The sequence below is a fragment of the Zychaea mexicana genome, assembly GCF_025766255.1.
Source record: "Zychaea mexicana strain RSA 1403 chromosome Unknown BDB00scaffold_26, whole genome shotgun sequence".
In the NCBI taxonomy this organism is placed as follows: Eukaryota; Fungi; Mucoromycota; class Mucoromycetes; order Mucorales; family Lichtheimiaceae; genus Zychaea; species Zychaea mexicana.
The window spans coordinates 231,728-252,423 of NW_026516689.1; the positions used below are offsets into that span (position 1 = coordinate 231,728).

At 44.8% G+C, this 20,696-nt stretch overlaps 5 protein-coding genes across 5 annotated transcripts; 2 read left to right on the forward strand and 3 right to left on the reverse strand.

Annotated features, from left to right (window-relative positions):
• Positions 1-370: 370 nt before the first annotated feature.
• On the forward strand, positions 371-1,231 carry BDB00DRAFT_817702 (uncharacterized protein). The gene is made up of 3 exons (XM_053123090.1): positions 371-542; positions 621-886; positions 973-1,231. The coding sequence occupies exons 2-3, from the start codon at positions 746-748 to the stop codon at positions 1,015-1,017; spliced, it is 186 nt and encodes a 61-aa protein (XP_052980919.1). The 5' UTR covers positions 371-542; positions 621-745; the 3' UTR covers positions 1,018-1,231.
• Positions 1,232-1,402: 171 nt separating this feature from the next.
• On the reverse strand, positions 1,403-2,215 carry BDB00DRAFT_817704 (uncharacterized protein). Its single transcript, XM_053123091.1, has one exon. It carries the CDS (start codon positions 2,090-2,092, stop codon positions 1,511-1,513), a length of 582 nt encoding a protein of 193 aa, XP_052980920.1. The 5' UTR covers positions 2,093-2,215; the 3' UTR covers positions 1,403-1,510.
• Positions 2,216-4,083, reverse strand: BDB00DRAFT_817708 (uncharacterized protein). The gene is made up of 6 exons (XM_053123092.1): positions 3,744-4,083; positions 3,600-3,674; positions 3,333-3,508; positions 3,043-3,265; positions 2,884-2,949; positions 2,216-2,792 (listed from the first exon to the last, which is right to left on the reverse strand). The coding sequence occupies exons 1-6, from the start codon at positions 4,030-4,032 to the stop codon at positions 2,689-2,691; spliced, it is 933 nt and encodes a 310-aa protein (XP_052980921.1). The 5' UTR covers positions 4,033-4,083; the 3' UTR covers positions 2,216-2,688.
• Positions 4,084-6,012, reverse strand: BDB00DRAFT_817710 (uncharacterized protein). Its single transcript, XM_053123093.1, has one exon. The coding sequence runs from the start codon at positions 5,927-5,929 to the stop codon at positions 4,316-4,318; it is 1,614 nt and encodes a 537-aa protein (XP_052980922.1). The 5' UTR covers positions 5,930-6,012; the 3' UTR covers positions 4,084-4,315.
• A 3,276-nt stretch (positions 6,013-9,288) lies between these two features.
• On the forward strand, positions 9,289-18,926 carry BDB00DRAFT_871209 (uncharacterized protein; the record flags this gene model as incomplete). The annotated part of the gene is made up of 7 exons (XM_053126807.1): positions 9,289-10,786; positions 10,936-11,844; positions 11,930-14,387; positions 14,450-16,579; positions 16,664-17,216; positions 17,302-18,580; positions 18,667-18,926. 7 exons carry the CDS (start codon positions 9,289-9,291, stop codon positions 18,924-18,926), a joined length of 9,087 nt encoding a protein of 3,028 aa, XP_052980923.1.
• Between the last annotated feature and the right edge of the window lie 1,770 nt (positions 18,927-20,696).

Here is a 20,696-nt window from a genome sequence, read left to right on the forward strand (position 1 = left end):
CACACCATGACATAAGTGTGGATTATCTCTTTCTTCTTGTCGGCACTCCCATTACGCTGTAAGCACATGCGGGCTGGTAACGGGGTTGAGCCGAAGTGCAAAGAAAGAGAAGAAGGGTGCGTGCACAGTGTGACAAGGCGGTTCCACCCGTTTCCACAATGCAAAACACAATACTTTAGAGATCGACACACTTTCGTTTTTCGCCCCTTTTTTTACACATCTTAAGAGCAACAACAACAACAGTAGCAGCAACAGCAAACCACTTGAAATAGCAGCATGCCTGTCAATGGCAGCAATCAGCGAGAATACAGTATCGATTGGGCAGACTGCAGTGCTACAAGGCTATTTCTTTAATGGCCTGTCGACCGGCAAAGCTGGGGCACTTGCAAGCATAACAAAACCAACGGCAGCATCGTTGACCAGGACCACCAGTGATGATGCCACCACCACCACCACGAAAGAAGAAATGATAGACATGCTCAAAAATCAAGAAGATTGATGATTATATAAGAAGGTTGGAGAGTATTTTAATGGGAAGAAAAAGGTGAGAAGTCTGAAGAATGAAGGCATGAACCTGGTTTGCCTCTAATTTACTTTGAAAAATAAACGCAATTGTAAACAGCGCAAGTGCAGAAACGTAAAATAAATACTGGCAAGAGCATGAAACTCGGCACAATATCTACCTTCCCAGCGACGCAACTACGATGCTAAGTGGGAAGAAAAATCCAGTATATAACAGATACATATGTACAAATTCGCTCTTATCAACATCCTACAGTACTTCCATCAACTTTGTAAGATCTTTTCCATCACTACACACCTGTGGCAATACGTCAAACAGCTATACAAAATGGAAAGGACCGGCCACCTTGCTCTTATCGTGATACTGCATAAGTAGATGACGGATTGTAAGTTACAAAAGTGCATATCTACTGTAGTTTATAACTACATACTACACATCGATTGACTTACTTTGTCGATAGACTTTATTATAAAAAAAGTTTGAAGCTTAATTAAGGCCATGTTGTTGGTTTGTAGCGAGAATAAACAAATCGGGTTACTCGGTAATTGTATGAAACGATGTGGTTTTTTGTGAAACGCAACTTTTTCAGCTGATCAACAAAAGGTACTGGAAATACGCATAGTATGTGAGGAAGGTGACCAATGGGGGCATGAGATGTCGATTCTCACATCATCTGCAATCATCAAACCACGGGCTACAATCACCCAGAGCTATACCCAAATCAACTAACTGAATCGTCCAACAACGGAACGACAGTTCCGCTTCGGATATACGTTTTTCTCATGCGGTCGCTGCTGCAGCTGCTGTTGCTTGTGACACAAGCGATTCGCAGGTGCACGGTCTATGTGCTTTTGTTTTAATTTACTCCACGGATAAACACATCATGTACGTCGACTGTCTATGTTGTAAACAACAGAAATACAAGGGGCCCCTCCCCTCCCCTTCGCTAGCATTTTATTATACTTTTTATTCCTACTATCATTTAGATTATTGATACATAGGACCCGTTTGTTTTTCACGCAATACCCATTCTCGCCATAAAGTCCGTGCAGACCGTCTCATCACCCGACACACAGCTACTTCATACACTAATGGTTGTGACCAATCTGGATCCATAGTGAAAGCCACATGCTCGTGCAAAATTATTCGCACCAGCTGTTTTCCTTGATCGATTGCCCTGTCATGAACTTGACATTCGTAATAGGGCGATGGCTGATTCTGATACGGTTGGTTATAGTACGCTTGCCACAGAATTACTTGGTTTTTCGATTCAAAGGGTTTCCATGGAGATGAATCGTGACCATCATCATGGTGATCTCCTCCTCCGATCGCCGGTCGGAAACACCATACAAACTCGGATTGGTGTAGCCATTTCCATTGACGGTATTTCCAAGCCAGGTACGAGAATCCGTGAGGCCAGTGGAACCGCAGTCGACATGAGCGTGCTTGTACGTGTATCTTATGATGTTGACCTTTTTGTTGTTGTTGTTGGTTTACTTTGGCTTCTGGTTGATAGAGGCTGTCCGTGACGCCGTCGTCTTGTGTCATCATCATCGCCTGTGAGCTCATCGCATTATATTTTTATGCAGTGAGTTTGTCGAATAACAACTAAGGGAAAAGAGAGAGAGAAAGAAAAGCTCCAAGTCAGGGGCAGAGCCACAAAAGTTTAAAGAGACAGAGAGAGAAGGAAATAATATATTTTATCAGCGACGCACACACACGCACGTCCCGTTTATATACAAGAAAAATAGCCCCATGACCCGGATGGGGGATAGTGTATGTGTGCGTGTATACACAGTGTACATGTGTAGAGGTGGGTAACCAAAAGACCTCTTGCCCCGTGCACAAACCAAGCCCGGATTTACCGTATCCAGTATATCCATTTGAGGTCTGGATCATTCAATCCGTCATCCATCATCACTGCTCATCATCCCAAAATGTCGTCTAGCCATGCTTCATCGTCATCCTTTTTCTTGGCTGCAGTCTTAGGTTCTGATTGTTTCGTCATTGCTGCTGTTGTTGAAGGCCGTGGTAAACTTGCCGCCGCAATCCGAGGTTTCGGTATGGATGGGGACGATGATGATGATACTGTCGATAATCCATTTAGCTTGGTTGATACTTCATTCTTTATCCTACTACCTACCTACAAACGGGGACAATGAAATTTATATATATATATATAAGAAAAACTCACCAGCAGCTATTTTAGGAGATGTACTGTTGCTATTAGCAGCTGTCGTCGCGGCAGAGTCCCGAGCAGGAAGTTTATCTGCAGTAGCAAAACAAAGGAAGATGTAATGTGACGAAGAACCTGTTAGTCATACAATTTACAACCATGCCTGCACCACATGTAAACCAACCTTGTGCTTTTTTGGATGGTCCCATAGCTAAGAGCTCGTCAAGACCTTCGTCGTCAACATCATCAACTGTTGTTAAATATTTCCCATCCTTATAAATTAGTTTCTTTCTTTGTACATACACCAAATGTAGCGGTTAGGAAGGGAGCATTCATTGCTTACCAGTATTTGTTATTGTCACGGGAGATGAAGATGATGATTTGGATACATTGTTATGTTGTGGCATTCTCCTTTCATTCCGGATATATATTCCGTCAGATGGCTCTGTCGCAGCCTCTGATTTTGGCTTTTGATTCAACAGCACAAGGCCTTGTGCTGTCTTTGCAAATGCTGGAACGATCGGCTTCGTAGGAGTCAATGGTTGTTCTCCAAACGCTGCGTCGACCTATCGTTGTTTATGTCAGATAGCTAACTCCCATATATTCACTTTTGATATAGTCAGATATCTTTACCAATGCAGAATCCTCTTCTGAGAGCCCCAGCACTTGCCGACAATCTATTTGACCCAATATGCCTTCATACATATTGAAATCGACATGGAATAAAGATTGGTCTTGTTGCTCGAGCAGACCCGTATCCACAGTTTCGTCCTTAAATTTGAAGTATGTCGATCCAGGCTCGGTCTCGTCTACGTATAATAGATACATTACCAACAACCAACAGTTTAAGAATGGCTTCGTCTCTTCCTTCCTTTTAATTTTTTTTAAAAAGGGACATACCCTGTTGTTCTAGCATAGCAACTAAGTTCGTCGTTTCACGATCGATTCCCATCTCGGCATCCTGCAACATGGCATCTGAATGGTATTTGGTTTTGTATGTGAATATGCTTCCTTAATCTAAATATCTTTGACCATGTGAACTACCTTGATCAGAGATCTCGGTGTATCGATCACGATTGCTGTCGATTTTACGACGAATAAACTTGCTGCTTTTTATTCTGGCCGTAGCTTCTGCTGATTCGCGTGCTTGTTGGATAGACGGTAATTCGCCATTCCGGCGACGTATGGCTGCTATACTCGTGCCCGTATCGCGTGCCTTGACAGCAGCCTGTCTTCGTCGTTCAGCTACTTCGGCTGCTGTAGCATCGCCTTGATTCTTTTTACGAGCTTGATATCGTCGTGAATCTTTCTTTTTGTGTTCGTCGGGTCGCATAGTCTAAGCGGGGGTGTGTATGTGTCCGTGTGGAGCAAACAAAACCAGTTATTATAATTTACACCACCGACCTTTAATATAATTTACAACGCTGCATTTATACAGTAGTAATATGTTATACAATATGCTAATGTGATTCTTTATTGTGCTGAGGGAGGTTAAGTAAGTAAAAGAAAGTTTTAATTGCTATGTGTATATAGATGCAATGTGAGTCGGTATAGGGAGAGAGAGTAGATATAAAAGGCGAGTTAGAAGGGCAGATAGACTGTAAGGTATATGTATACTACTCTGTAGTATACGGCGCGTCTGGCATAGGCACATCCTCGTTGTTGTCGTTATCACTGGCTACATTTGAGTCATTTGCGGTGTTGTTAGTGTGCTGTTGTACGTTGCTGCTTGCACCAGGATTGCTGACCGCTGCAGATGTAGACACCTGTTCGTCAAACAGTCTCTTTCGTACGTTGGACACGGCCGGCAACCGGTAGCTTTCCACAAAGATCGAGAACGTCACGTCACCAAGCATCTCTCGCAAAGCTGAACTGAATGATCTCGTGCTCGTAGTAATAGAGGAGGAAGAGGCGGACGTGGAAGATGATGATGATGGAATTTTTGCTAAAGCCACAGCTCCCTCATCCATCGCCGCAACAAGCACTTCGTTTGTCACTATCCCTGCAAGGTGAGCGCTATTGAGAACGTTCGTCGACTCTAACTGCTGTCTAATGATCTCCTTGACTGTGATATTGCTCGTTCGGACAAGCCCTTCAACCATACACGCTCTGGCATGTTCCTTCCATTCTTTAAACTCGAGAACCTTGATTGTACTCCAAAGCGACGGGGGTGGCCGAGCCAGCGTGTCCGGATCATGGCTGACAGGGCCGAACTTCATGCTTGACAGTCGTTCGCGAATGTATTGTTCGAGCGATACGCGTTTGTAATATAACCTACCATGAACCCCATGGCGAATGGCTCCATAGTTGGTTTCACGGAAATACCAGGCTAGTTCCGTCATTCTGGTGACCACATCATCCAAGTTGCCGGTACCATGGTTGATATAGCTTGTACAGATTGCCGAATCTTCTCTCAGCTCGACTTCGTTTTCACGTAGTCTTTCTTCAAGAACACGACGTCGATCCTCTTTAGCTTTTTGATCCGCAGCCTCCCGCTTGGCATTGCTGATGATGGATTCGATTTCCATCCATAGCATTGCAATCTGATGCTCTATATGGCCAAAAACATGATAGATATTTTCTTCCTCCAAGCGATCTGTCAATTCCTTGCGTCGCCGTGCTATCGTCTCAACCCGTTCTTGCCTCTCACGCTCGCGTTCTGCAATAGCATGGATGACGTGTTCCACATCTTCCGGCTGGTCAGAATGAATGTAGGTTATGCATTCGTATGAGGTTATGTATTCTTCCAATTTCAATGCTGTAAGTTTTGCCTCTAACTTTTTGCGTCTCGTCTCGCGCTCTTGATCCTGGCGTGCCCGTTCCACGACCGCTTCCACGACTTGATCCAGTTGTTCAGGCAGACCGAATTGAATGTATACTATGCAGTCGCGCAACGTTGTTATGTACTCGGTCACTCGCTGCTGTTGACTCTTCTCTTCACCCCCATCCTCATAGCCATCATCTTGATCCACAAGCAGCTCCGCCAGAGCGTGCTTAAGTCTTGTCTCAAGCTCTTGTTGTCTGGCCTCTTGCTCACGATGCATATCTGCCTCTTCGACCAATCCTTGTATTACTGTTTCGAGATTCGGCTTGCCACGAATAATGTAACGTTGAAACGCCATGCTTGACTCTGGGTCGTACCAAATGCCCAGCTCGGAAAGGCGCTGCATGAGCTCTACACGACGTTGTTCTTGTCGAATTTGCTGATTCTTCGCCCGTGTCTCGCTCATGGCCCTTTGTTTTCGTCTTTCTGCTTCAACGCCGACACGACCACCATAATGACGAAGGATCACACGATCTAAATGGTCTAGGTCATCGTCGTCGTCGTCGTCGTCTTCAACTTCTACTTCTGCTGCTGCTGCTGACGATGACGATGACGATGATGTCTTGGCTGTAGTTTTTGCTGGTGATACTAGTAACTCAGGATGCTTGTCGAAATAAACTTTTCGACACTTGATACACATACGAACTTGTTTGTTTTGTTCCTGGACAAACACCGGCAATGCAGCTTGTGAACCTGACGGCTTGCATTTTGTGAAACAGTTTTCACAGACACGGCTACTCGCTACTAGCACTACGCCAAAATACGTTCTGCGGATCCCACGGGTGACAGGCAAACCTAGATTGGCCGTCTCAGCAATGGTTTTCCAAATGACAAGACCACGAACAATAGCAGCCATGCCATTGCTGACTTGAGCGACAATGGCGAGTTGGGAAGGTACCAGGTCTTTTAAAATGATCTGCCATAGCTCGAATGACAAGCCTGGTTGTGGCAAACCAGAATGGCGTGCTGAGCGCTTTAGCTGACCGTTGTCTCTCTTGTGCCGCTTCATACTGCTGCTGCTGCTGCTGAAATTGTTTGTTGAGGTATTGACTTTGCTGTTTGTTGTTGTAGTAACAGTGCTGCTTAGAAAAGCGTACTCATTGCGTTTTCGCTTGTTGTTGTTGTTGTTGTTGTTGTTGTTGTTGTTGTAGTAGTGTTGGGATATTTTTTCTGCTGCAATCACAGCAAAGCGTCGTACAGGACGTGTCGTTTGAGACATTTGATAAAGTACATTCAGAGAATGAGAGAAAGAAGGGAAAAAAGGAAAGAAAAGTTGAAACAAGGAGGAGAGGAAATAAGAAAGGGACCAAAGCAAGTTTTCTATAATATGCAAGGCAGACAACAGAATAAATCAGTTCGTACAAATATGGTAAGACGCAGCTTCATGCGGCGCGCAGTTTTATTGCGGGCTTCCAAGTATACAGAGGCCTATGTACTTCGTGGAAGTAGCATGGACATTGTATGGATAATAGCATAGCTTCATGTGTGTGTGTGTACTTTTCCATCTATTATTGCTGTGCTGTCAGCTACTCAGTGATGTTGCTGAAGATTGCGAGGCTAAAGATCTGGGGGTGCGTCGAATTGCTGAGACTACTAAAAGAGTGCAGGAGAAGTACGCCGTCATTCTGCTGATGATGATCCCTGAATTACGAAAGTGCCGTACGCATATCTTTTTTTAGCTTTTGCATAATTCCATGGTTAATACTTGGTATACTATAGTATATCTATTAGCACATCTGAACCGGGAAAGATCATATGCTTGCATCGCACAAAATAGGCTTTAGAATTGGAAGGATATATATATACGAAGTTTCGTTGCTTATCTGTTAAAAGTGCTCAATGATAATCCTATATCATGTAGGTAACTCCAGCAGCACTTGCCTTGTATGTATCTTTAGCATACCTCACGCATATTTTTTTTTTGTATCACTGTTTGTAATATTACTGGATAAGTCAACCTGTTCGAGTTAGAGCAAGATGATATCAAAAAGACTTTTAGCAAAAATGTATTAGTGATCTTTTTTGATTCTTCAAGCAACATATTATACCATAGTAAATAAAGCATACTACTGTATATGCTTTCATCTGGAAAATAGATGATGAAATGTGAGATGAGCTGATAATTCTATCTTACTGCGAGCAAGTGGATATTGAGCTTACTGCTCTTGAGAGTACAGTATAGCAACAACAAATACGCCGATATTTGTCTATGTTATGGACTCATTATTCTTCTTTTCTAGGTTTGTAGTACATATAGCTCTACACGGAGAGATTTTAGAGTCGTCATTATGTAACGGCTCAGCTTTTCTGTTTCTCGATAAAAGTTAGGTTAACGAATTGTACTAGTGTGGCCTTTGTCTCAATGGCCTGTTTCGTTAAAAAAACGCAAAGATGAATGAAATAGCAGCAACGTAATAAGAAAGAGAGAATTCGATATTTGTGTAGATATGTATTTCGCACGAGATACATACTAAAGGGTAAGCTGCAGGTAACAAAAGTATGCATACGTACACTTACTTCTGCTCTATGTAATCACTTTACTAGGATGTGCCATACTAATATCATAGGTGGATGATTGCGAAGAAAAATAAAGCGCCGTTATAACAGCTGCACGTGTTTCGCACTTGAACCACGTCGACGCATGTACATTTTTAGACTCTATCATAGAGCAACGTATCGAATTTCTTTATATAAGAACGAAAACGGTAACAAGACATAGTAATGAAGCAGCTCCATTGCAAAAACAATACAAATCGGTTTAGATTATCATCACAGTTATGTCATTATTGCCAGAGCATATTTGTCTATATACATTCTTTGCTATCACAGATATGGTAAAGATGAAGAAGAGGAAGCAATGCAGGGTGACAAGCACATCCAGTATCTATCAGTAGCCCGCTAAGAAGGGTGTCACACATTACTATCCATATGTATATGTCCATTGATTGACATGACAAAATACCTCACAAGACAAAAATGAGGCAGCGTTTTACTCTCTCTCTCTCTCTCTCGCGCTAACAGGTATGATTTCAGGAGTTGATGGCACTACAAACTGTGTGGTTCTGTGATATGGCACTTATAGAAGGGATAACAAAAATTTAAGCACAAAGTTTTGGTAGCCAGAAATAAACAGTCAAGCATTGAGAATAGCTCATGATTCAAGAAAAGAAAAGGAGACGTCTTATTCGTAGCAATAGTTGGGTAATAATAAAAGTCTATCACCAACAAGATTGCATAAGCCGCCAGTAGAAGTAAAGTAAAAACAGCAAAGTATGGAGTTATTTTTACCAGGAATTAGGGACAGAGAGAATGAGAAGTAGCATGCAGACGGATGAAAATATGCTTCAGTGTGCCGCATAGATAGGTTGTCATGCGACTCTCACATAACGCCAGTAATGACCGAGGTGTTGTGTTATTTAAAGATATGACAGCACCGTGCAGCTCCCAGCAGCAAGCCAGAAATGCATGGTACCCCTCTGTTCTGCTGCTCATGATGTGTTTCGGGAATAGTGTAGTCTATATCTTGTAGTAGAGAGTGAGAGACAAAGGAAAACCAGGCAATGCTATTGGTGCTTAATTCAATGCAAAACCTTGGAACACAGCAGCAGCTGCTGCTTTTTTTTTACTTTCGAGTCGACGTGAAGAATAGCTACTATCATTACCCACTCATTCACTACTTGCGTACTCTTTACCCCATTTCCCTTTCATACATTGTGTTTTACACACACAAAGCACATATACACCTCACCGTTTTGACATAATTACATGGGAAGTAGTAGCAAAAACGGCACCCTGTTCTCATCAGGGTCGTCATCACCGTTAAGCACGTCTACGCCGCCGCCGCTGCCTTCGTCGGTCCAGCGACAATCGTCCACATTCTCGTCGCCGTCTTCACCGAGTGCTTTCCACGCAGGCATTTCCAACCCGTGTGTCGCTACTGCGGGAATCGGTCCCATTACTACTACTACTACTGCTCCTATAAATAGTGGTACTACTGGTGAATCCGCTCAGCACAGTCCTGTCAGTACAACAGCATCTACGTCTGAAACGGGTACTCCCTCGTCGTCTACATCCACAAAGCTACGCAGCGTACCCATTCCACAACCGCTTTTATTAAAGCGACGAACCAGTCGATCGTCAATGTCATCCTCGTGCGACGATTTGCTCAGCAACGACCATAATAGTAGTAGCAATAAACTCAACAGCCCTTACAACAAACAGTTACCACCTCCAACTTCGATACCAGCAGCAGGAGAACAAGTGCAACACCAACACCATTACCGCAGTGGTGGTGAATCGGAATATGGTAGTAGTCCCGGTAGCGAAATTGTAGATTCCCAGCAGCAGCAGACCGTGCACTTGGGTGCATCTTCTCAGGCCAACCCGCGATCGCCTCATCAATCGTCGTCTTCCAGTTCACCAAGATATGCGAGCCCGCCTGCTGGCAGTGGTGGAAAGTACATGGTCAAGTCCAAAAGAGCGAGTTGGATCGATGGCTCGGCTTCTTCTCAAACACAGCAGCAACAACAGCAACAATCGACAACACCATCGTCGTCAGTGCCACCCGTTCCCCCATTACCGCAGCAGTATTTGCCCGACACCAGTATACCATCCACACCTTCAACACCTATTGGCAGTACGAGCGCAGACAATAACCGATTAGCAAAAAGCCGTAAAAGTTCCATGGCTGAAGGCATGAATTATAACAACAGTAGCAACATCAATTATGCTTCTTCATCGTCCTCACCGACTGGCTCGCCTAAAGGAATTGTCGCGAAGCGACTCAAGGAGCAACAGCCGCCACCGCCATTAGCAGCACCAGCACCGGCATCTGGTGGATACGTGTCATCCTCTTCTTCTACTACTGGTGAGCCAATGCTTAAATCCGGATCCATCAGCAAGTTGCGGGAAAATCGTCTCTCTGAACATCAACAACAGCCGATCAAACGATCGTCGTATGTGGACGATCTGGATGATGTAGCATCTACTACATCTACTGATACCCAAAGCATTTCATCCTTCCAATGGTATGGGCTAAAGCGTCAAAGCAGTAATCACCCTGGTGGTCAAGGAGTCGCAGGTCAAGGACAACCCTACCATGAACGGAGAGCCTCATCTATTTCTTCTATTATCACTGATTCAAGTGCCATGACAGACGAATTTTATTCGCCTTCTTCGTCGCCGCGGTTGTTTCACTCTCCTCGCGGCGGGAGTCCTTTGCAGTTTCCAACAATGACTGGTACCACCAACTTATCGGATCGAGGTAAATCTTATTTATTCAAAAGGTGGCAAGAGAGAGAGAGCATTGTGTTGCATTTAGATGATCTTTTTTTTTCCCGGGTTGGTTGATGGGTAAACTTTTCCCCTCTCTTTCTCTCCCTCTCTACTCACATACTAAGAAAAAACGTGTAGGAAAAGCAAGCAATGCATCGAGACACGAACCTAGTGCGACAACCCCGTCCATGACCGCCGCTCACGGTTTTCCTCCTACCACATCTGTCAGTGCTACGCCACATGGCTCGACGCAGCAACAACAACGTGCGCATCGTAGATCATCCATGAGCATGCTAAAAAACATAACTAATACTGAGCTAGCAGGTATTGTGAGCGGTACACTGCCCAATCCTGTCGTGGATGCACCACCAGCACTTCCACTACCATCATCTTGCGCGCCACCTCCTTCGTCTGCATCCTCCTCGTCCCATTCAAGTACGAGCAACGCAGCAAACCGAAGCACCAACAACAACAACAACATTAATTTATCATCACCCGAATCTAGCAGTAAAAACAACAACAATGCTCCTGGGAGTATACCAGCATATCAACATTCACTGCATACTTTATTACGTCGTCAATTGTCGAGCAAACGAAAATCGAATCGACGTTCACTACCCAATACGACTATTGAGACGCCACCTACGACTACGACGACACCCAGCTCTAATGCAACTCGATCTGGATCACTTACAGCTGCGTCTGCGAGTGAGGCTGATAAGGATGTCGTCGAAATAGATTTGGATAGTAGCAGCAACAGTGACACGCAATCCATAATAGCTGGTCGTTCGTCGGATGCAGGAGGAGAGGGACAACATCATCATCAACACGGCTCGTCTTACATGGAGGAATTGCAAACACATGTATACCCAGCATTACTGCTTAACGCTACCCACGACGAAATGACGAGTGGGCTGTCAATGATGCCGCATTATTATGATGATCATCATCACCATAATCCTTTGGTACCAAGTGGGAATACATCCGCACCGGAGCTGACACGATGGGAGCAGGATATCAACAGTGATTATTTCATTCGTGATCATGGTATGCACTTTGCAGAATTTATTCACGAGGCGAAAAAAGAGCGTTATTTTGTATTGATAATTAACTTTTCTTATGATTTTGGTAGTTCCCAAAACATCCTGTGGTGAAACTTCATCGTTGTTCTCAGTGCCTCGACATTCGGACGACAGCTATGCGCAAAACTTGTACATGTCTCGATCAGCTAAACTTCGACGATGGTGTTCGCTTCGTATGGGTCGTAACCACGATGACGAATATGACCACAGCGAGGAGGAAGACCACAACGGTGGTCATGATCATCAAAGCAGAGCAGGAAAGGCAGCAGCCCGAATATTTCGACGACGAGAAGGTAACCAGCCAATGCCGACTATCATGGTTACAAGCGGTGAGGAAGCAGCGGAGCAAGGTGACAAGCATAATGTTGTCAACGATGTTCCGTGGGTCGATTGGCTGGACGAGTACAAGGTTCTCAAGTCGCAAGAAATCGAACGGCGACGGTCCATATGTTCTGTATCGTCAATGCCTTCCTCACAGCCTGAAACAGCGACTACAACCGCAGAAACACGACTATCCTCTTCGATCAACCATAGGCTGTCTATGTGGTGGGGCACGGTCAAGTCGAATGCCGAGTGGTACGCATCCCCAAGCCGACTGCTTACTCACTTGCGAAGACATAGCGACAAACCAGTAAGCCACGACGATAATTTGAGAAGTTACTTCCATCACCATCATCATCCGCACCATGTGTTGGGTGGACCAACGCTGGATGTATTACCGTCTGATCATGAATCTGGACATCCTGGAGATACCCTAGAAAACCAAACAGCAACACGTCCGGCTGTAAAACCCAAGCTGCGCCGGTGCCAGACTTCGCCGGATGAAGCGGACATCACACGATCCATAAGCGATTATACAGCCGACGCTATTTCAGAAGCGGATGAATCGCAACATAACCGTCGAGCGTCGCAGCAATTAAGCCAAATGGTTGGCAGCGACAATACCAACAGTAGTACACCGCCTAGAAGATTATCATCGCAACAGCAACAGCAACAGCTCCCACAGCATGTAACAGTGCCTTCCGCAGCGACGACTCCAACAACCCATGTGGGATACCGATTTCATAACCCAATTGATCATCGCCTTGGTCTTTTCGGTCGACTCGGCAGAATTTTTGGGACCGGCAATGATGGTGAAGACAAATCGTCTTCGATTCGAGTGCAAAATACCATTCGATCCCGGCTGCAGTATGCCAAAGACGCGTGTGATTCCGAGATGCGTCGTATCATTGACGGGCTGAACGAATATGTCGAACGTGGTTTACAATATGTGGAAGATATGGATGAAATGCTGGAGCGTGGTGTGCAACCAATGAGCAGCAGTAGCAGCAGCGCAAGTGGTGATATCGGTGATGATCAATCAGATCGAAGCGATAATGACACAGAAACAGGTCATCCATCGCGTATATCTGCAGTACAACAACAACAGCAGCAACGGAAACGTAATATCACCACTGAACTGCAGGATATTGAAGAACAAGAAGAGGAACAACATCCCCATGACGATCAGTATGACTACCGCCGCCATCGCCATCGCCAGCGGCATCAGCATAATGATTCTGGCGAAGATATTGAAGGGGGAGGAAACTTTTACCACAGTAATGCTGGTACAGCGACTACCAGTGGTGATGTTACTCCTAGTGGCAGTGGCACCGTAATGATTCCACCACCAACAACAACAACGCCTCCAGCTAACATGAACAACATGATCACGCTGATAACAGAAGACTCGTATCAAGCCACACCATTTATCTTGACACTTCAAGACTTGATTACATTGGCGCAAAGCGTGATGGATACCCCACTCGATGTGTTTCTGGACTACAAAGGCGTTTGCGCAGATCTTGTATCCAATATTCAAGCCATTGGCGTCCAATGGGACGAACATCCAGAATGGCCATGCCGTGAATGGTATGTCCGACTTTTGCTTGGTGTTGCAGCATTTAATCGTGTTTTGGATTGGTGGGAGGCCGAACGCGGCTTCTGGGCTTGGTCGTCGTCATCAACAACGCCTCCTACTACTGCTGCGTTGCAACAACATCATCAACAACAACAACAGTTATCCACCATTACAGCAAGCATGTCAGCTGCTGCTGCTGCTGCAGCAGCAGCAAGTGATACGGATGGTGGTGCAACAACTGATCTAGAATCAATCAGTGGTTTATCGACCAAAGATGGCGAACTCAGTAGCGATACGGGTGCTGGTAGCAGCAGCGGTTTCGAATTACCCTCTCGTCAGCGATTACCGACGAGCAGTAGTGATGGCACAGGTCGTGGATCGGATATTGTGGGATCAGCTGTACCGAGTCGGTTATTGCCTCAACACAATAATGATGATCTATCCTCTGTATCCACTCAAGAAGATCAACAAGATCAGCAACTAGATCAGCAGCAGCTGGATTTGCAAGAGGCAGCAGAACGCAATCAAAATAGTACAATCATCATGGAGTTGAGCTTGGGTACAATCGCTATCCAATATGTCAGTCCAGTTTGGCTCGATTATGTCAGGTAAAGCAAAAAAGTGTTAACGGAGAAGAAACTGTTGTCTTAATAACTATGCTACTTTGTAGGAGCGAAGATGCTCAATCCATCATGGGCACCAGTATATCACGTTTCCTATCAAGCGAAGACCAACGTGTGTTTACCGAAGCGACCGAAGAGCTGCTTACAGATGATTCTCGGACAGTCGAGGTACGATTCCATATGCTGATTGACCATGATGAAGAATACGACGCTACGACGGAAATGGAAGGCAAGGGTATGTTGATGTATAATCGAGTAACGGGAGAGCCAAGTCATACCATGTGGGTCATCAAGCCGGTCAGTTCACGCCGATGGTCCATTATTCAGCACTCGACTTCAACCTCAAGTCGACAGGAGGAAGAGCAACAACAACGCCAGCAGCAGCAGCAGCGAACTGGCGGTGCTGGCGAAGTTGAAGAGACTAAAGCAATGATGCGCAATCGATCTTTGTCTGAACCAACCCTGGATTCGCCAGGCTTGGTGGCAACCACTGTCCAGGATGATAACGAAGATCAACAGCAAAAACAGCAAGAGCTTCAGTTCCCAGAACAACAACGTGAAGGAGAGGGCGAAATCAAGGATCAACCAGAGCAAGAAATATCAAAAGAAATGCTCATGGCAATACCGCCCGTCCTCTGCCATGTCTGTGAACGCTGGGTCGTTGCAGCATTCTTTGAACAGCATTCTGAACTCTGTATCGAAATCCATCGGACTGAATTGGATGTCAATATTTGCAACGACAGTTTACGTGATTTGAGACACCACATCGTCGAGATTTCAGAAGATACCAAGGCTGAAATCAATGAACTCTCCACGGAAACAGCGGGAAGAGAAGAAGGACAAGATGCTTCTTTGCCCTCGTCCTTATCACCGCCTTCTTCCACCTCTGCTACTGAACAAAAAGGACAAGATATAAAGGATGATGATAATGGAGACGACGACTGCGACAAGGACTCAATCTATGGTGCTGATGCGCTTCCTGTCGAACAAAATGTACCCTCAGCGATCGAATTAAAACAAACTGACCTCGAAGTGTATAAGGATCTTCTTGATATTGTCGATGTTGCACTCAGTATTTCAATGCCTGGTCGTGGTGAAGACGATTATGAAGACGGACAAGGCGAAAGCGAGAAAAACAATAGAAATATTGATGAAAAGCAGGATGATGACGATGATGATGGCAAAGATGATAGAGCTCGTTCGTTACAGTCACCTCGTTCAAAGACAAAGATGGTGCATATCTTGTATTGGCGACCTCCTACAGCAGATGATCCTAATACAATCAATCTGATCCGTGAAGTCGAAGGTATGATCCGGAAAAAGGTGGATGTGGTAAACCGCATGCGAGATCATTTGGAATACAATGAACGAACAAGGACCGACTTCCAAAAGACAATGCAACAAGAAGACGGATGGACAGAGTTTGTGCCTGAACAACCACCGAAGCCACCACCAAAAAAAGAAGAGCCTCAACAGCAACAGCAACAACATCCAAAAAAGGGACTCTTGAGCAGACTCAAGCGAGGTGTTGGCCGGCTATCACGCAAGCATCGACGCAGCAGTAAAAGCGCAGGAGGATCTTCCATATCAGGGGCAAGTGGTAGCAGCAGTAGCGGCGGTCATTGTCGCAAACCAACACCGCCACCCAAAGCACCTATCCTCGAGGTCGAAGTGATTGATACACCCATGGCATCACCTGGGTTACGGCCGCAGAAATCCGCCAAGGACTTGTCTACAGGCAAATCCCCGTTAGAACCATTACAAGCCTTCATTCCTCCGCGGCTTACACCTCCTAGTATCAAGGATTTTGACATCATCAAGCCAATTAGTAAAGGTGCCTTCGGCTCTGTGTTTTTAGCAAAGAAACGGTCCACTGGTGACTACTATGCCATCAAGTTTCTGAAAAAGTCAGACATGATTGCCAAAAACCAGGTGACCAATGTCAAGGCCGAACGTATGATTTTGATGACCCAGACCGATAGTCCATTTGTCACCAAGTTGTACTATACGTTCCAGTCTAAGGATTATCTTTACTTGGTTCTCGAATATCTCAACGGTGGCGATTGTTCGGCGTTGGTCAAAGTCCTGGGCAGCCTGCCTGAAGATTGGGCACGGAATTATCTAGCAGAAGTGGCGCTTGGTCTGGCATATCTGCATAGCAAAAATGTCATTCACAGGTACGTCTACAATCACCGAACTTTTTTTATTGTCCTAGACGGAAGCTCTCCCGCTAATCTTCCTTTTTTTGGTGTTTGATATAGAGATGTCAAACCAGACAACTTATTGATCGATCAAAACGGACACTTGAAGCTGACAGATTTTGGGTTGTCGCGTATTGGCTTTCTGAATCGCCGTGTACGAGACGAACTAAGCACGGCAACGCCCTATGACGATAATGCGTCTGGTCATGCTCTCCCGTCTTCGCCTGCACCATCACCTGAAGAAGCACCATCGGATATGTTAACAACGCCATCAAACAGTGCATATCGCCATTCGTACTTTAGTTTGCTTTTCGATGAAGGACGTCGCAGCTCTCGATCCAGCTCTGTGTCTGCAGGTACAGATGTGAGCAAACATAATCAACCACAACTACAACAGCCGCAACCAGAACAGCTACATCAGAATCCACGGGCACCATCGGATACGAGCAGCAGCAGCAATACGCCACCGCCCCGTGCGGCAGACAATCATACCCCTGTTTTGAGCACGCCTGGGTACATGCAATGTGACCGCAGTGATACCCCACGCAAAGCAGTAGGCACGCCGGATTATCTAGCACCAGAGAGTATCTTAGGTACCAGCCAGGATTCCATGGTAGATTGGGCAAGTATTTGGATTGCTTTTGTTTTCTGCTCTACGATGGATTTAAACTAATTCTAACCATTTCTTTTAACTTTAGTGGGCATTGGGTGTGATCTGCTACGAGTTTCTATATGGTATCCCTCCCTTTCACGCCGATACACCTGATCGAGTCTTTGAAAACATCTTGTCACGGCGGATTGATTGGCACGAAGATCTTGTGGATGTGTCTCCTGAAGCTCGGGATTTCATGGAGCGGCTCATGACTTTGGACCCGGAAAAACGACTAGGTGCCAACGGATCAGACGAGGTCAAGTACCATCCGTTTTTCAAGTCCATCAATTGGGATTCCCTCCTGACCGAATCCCCGGCCTTTGTACCACAGCCTGCCGACATGGAAGATACAGACTATTTCGACTTGCGCGGTGCAACTATGCTTAGAAAGGAGGAAGACCGACTCGGTGTAGACAAAGGAACGGGAGGATTGCAGATACCTGAAGATGACAAGCAACAAGTTGAAAAGGCCAAAGCGATTATTCAAGAACAAAATCCTGAACATTTGCATGAAGATCAACAGCAACAACAACAACAGCTGCTACAACAAAAGGGCTTGCATCTCAGCGCGGTCAGTTTGACGGATACGAACAGTGACAAAAAGCATGAAGAAGAGTTTGGCACATTTGTTTACAAGAACTTGCCCGTATTGGAAAAGGCAAATGAAGATGCAATTCGAAAAATCCGTCATGACAGTATCGTTGCCAGTGATCTGCACAAATCGTCACCACCGCCTCCTGCGCCACAAACACCTCGCAGAAAATCATCAAACACGGTTCTCGGTATTACGACAGCTAATGCGGGCGCTACTGCCGCCGGTAATGTCGCAGGGGCTGGTGAAGAAGAGGATGTGAACCCGCCACTACCGCCGCCCATGATATTGTCGCATTCAGCATCGACCAAAACTGTTCGACGGTCGATGGATGTGGTTCAAGGACAACCACAGCGGTTAGCAGAAAAATCAAGAATGCGGTCCGCATCATCGCCTGGTGATCGTAGCACTGCTATTGCTACAGCCGCTGCTAATAGTGCTACGCACCCATTGGATGAACATCACGAAAGCAGTGGCAGTATCACAGCTGCTCCCACTACAACAACATATCCTCCAATACCAAGCACAAGCCCACCACAGCAGCAGCAAAGCAATAAGCCGTTGGATTGTTTAGTTGCGGATGATAATCCAATCAGCTGTAAGATTCTCGAGACTATCCTCCAGACGCTTCAATGCCGATGTGTGATTGTACGCAATGGCGCACAAGCGATTCGAAGCGCCATGGGTGATGTACGATACGATATTATCTTTATGGATATCCGCATGCCTATCAGTAAGTTTCCGTGATACTGTAATTAAGTCTATAATATTCAAATTTACAGCATACTGACTGGTAAATGTTCTTGTCTACGAAAATAGTTGATGGTGAAGCAGCAGCACGAATGATCAAATCGACCAACAACTTGAACCGAACCACGCCTATTATAGCAGTTACAGCGTATGAACGCACAGTCCAACTAGCCGGCGCCTTTGACGATATTATTAGCAAACCAGTCACCAAAAGCACCATTTATCAACGTCTACAACAATTTTGTGGTACGTGTGAACCGCAGCATCGACCTCCATTATTCGCACATCATTCATCCAATTCATCGTTGAGCAGTCGATTTAAAGCCTAATAGCACTATTACTACCACCACTGTCTACCTTTATTATTTGCATCTTTTTTTTTTCATCTACGTTTCACCTTAGATCCCTTCTTTTTTATATACCCCTCTCCTCCTTTTTCTTAAAAAAGAATAACATTATACACTGACATCCCCTCCACAATCAATTCAAGACATTTGTAGCAATAACACAAACAAACATGAGATCATTACATCCTGACGTTTTTAACGTTATACCCTTCAAGGCAGATTTTTGTTTGTGCTATTACTGCTGTCGCACGGCGTCAAAGATGGCGCTGTATACAAACAATGACGTGGTCCGTGCGTTTGCGACATAAAGAAACCCGTTTCACGTTTCTGGCTATGAAACGTAAAGGATGGATGCGGACGGCTTAGTAGGATCCACTAAGAGGTAGTGCGTTAAAGTGGCTGCCTGGCGTCCAACAGATCTATGCCATCTAAACTAGTCAACTGTTAGAGATAAAGTGGCCAGTAGTGCAGATGGCCGTTGCTCACGGTGTAGATGTACTTGTTATCTAATTGTATTAAGAAAGGCAAATAACTACGTTGCTACTGTACAGTACAAGGATTTTAAAAAGGCATACGAGGAGACTCTTGACAGTGAGCTCAAATTTGCGTCTTCTTATATCAGCTATAGATGACATAGCATATAGTACGTCGTATATTAATCAGTTTTAGAGATATCCGTTTTTAAGATTTGCACCATGTACCCTCTGCATAGATTGTATCAACGGCGTACTTTTCTGGAGATCTACTGTAACAATAAGAACAAGTGATGAAACGTTTTGTTTATCCAATCTAACTACATACAGTATCACATATTATCATAAGGTCTTCTGTGCAGCTGGCCTGGAGTATATGGTACGAGGGCGCTTTGCTTAACTCGTACTGTAGTGAACGTTTTGGCTTCCTTTATATATGCTTCTATGCTTTCACATAGCCATTTTTTGAACAGGGTACAGTACACGATGTCAACATAGAAAGGAGGTGCGCTCGGTTCTTCATTTTTACTGCTAAAAGTCGTACTTCTCGGTTGTTTTTCAGGGCATCACAAAAACTAATAAGTGGTTTCGAACCGTTGAAGAGAAGTGGAAGCCTCGATGAACATTTCAATTTTAGCGACGTTGAGTTCAATTTTTCCCATTCTTGCAAAACAAAGCAAACAGTGTTTTTGTTCATCTTTCATCCGTAATGTGGAAAAAGAGAGAAAAGTAGAAGGAAACAAAAACGCAGAGCATATTTATAAGTGTCCAGTCTTGCATCAGTAGTTTTTACGAAGGAGATGACCACTCCATCATTTTTCTTTGTGTTTCTAGGAAGACTGTCGTTGTCTGTTGCTCATCGTCTTTACTGCTTACTACATGACAGCACGCGAAACCATGAACGATCTATGTAGAGAATTATCGACGACGACGAATGACAGTGAACTAGTAAAATTTGCTGGTGCATTTGCATGAATGTAGCTGAACATTCTGATGAGGTAGCTCTAAACGAGCAGCTCTTTGCCAGGGCACCAAAAAGTAATTTGCCGAGGAAGGTAGTCTATATTTAGATGGAAAGACCAACCATATAAAACAAGGCCCTAATGCTACTTAAAGTGCTACTACTGCTTAGGGCCTTGTGAGCTAAAATAGAAGAGAAGATTGAAGACTTGCCGTTGATAAAGTGTATCCTGTAGGATAAATAGAACTTCTTGTCTGCTTGCGAAACGACATTTAAGATGGATCGTTAACAGAGATGCTGTTACCGTTCTCCATCAGT

Excerpts from the sequence above, each read along its gene's own strand:
- BDB00DRAFT_817708 (XM_053123092.1), bottom strand. The coding sequence starts at position 4,032 with ATGCGACCCGACGAACACAAAAAGAAAGATTCACGACGATATCAAGCT. Across the intron at positions 3,675-3,743 it reads CACCGAGATCTCTGATCAAG|ATGCCATGTTGCAGGATGCC; the intron begins GTAGTTCACATG and ends AATACCATTCAG. Across the intron at positions 2,950-3,042 it reads CGTGACAATAACAAATACTG|TTGATGATGTTGACGACGAA; the intron begins GTAAGCAATGAA and ends ATTTAACAACAG.
- BDB00DRAFT_817704 (XM_053123091.1), bottom strand. The coding sequence starts at position 2,092 with ATGAGCTCACAGGCGATGATGATGACACAAGACGACGGCGTCACGGAC.
- BDB00DRAFT_817702 (XM_053123090.1), top strand. The coding sequence starts at position 746 with ATGTACAAATTCGCTCTTATCAACATCCTACAGTACTTCCATCAACTT. Across the intron at positions 887-972 it reads ACCTTGCTCTTATCGTGATA|TTTGTCGATAGACTTTATTA; the intron begins CTGCATAAGTAG and ends CGATTGACTTAC.
- BDB00DRAFT_817710 (XM_053123093.1), bottom strand. The coding sequence starts at position 5,929 with ATGAGCGAGACACGGGCGAAGAATCAGCAAATTCGACAAGAACAACGT.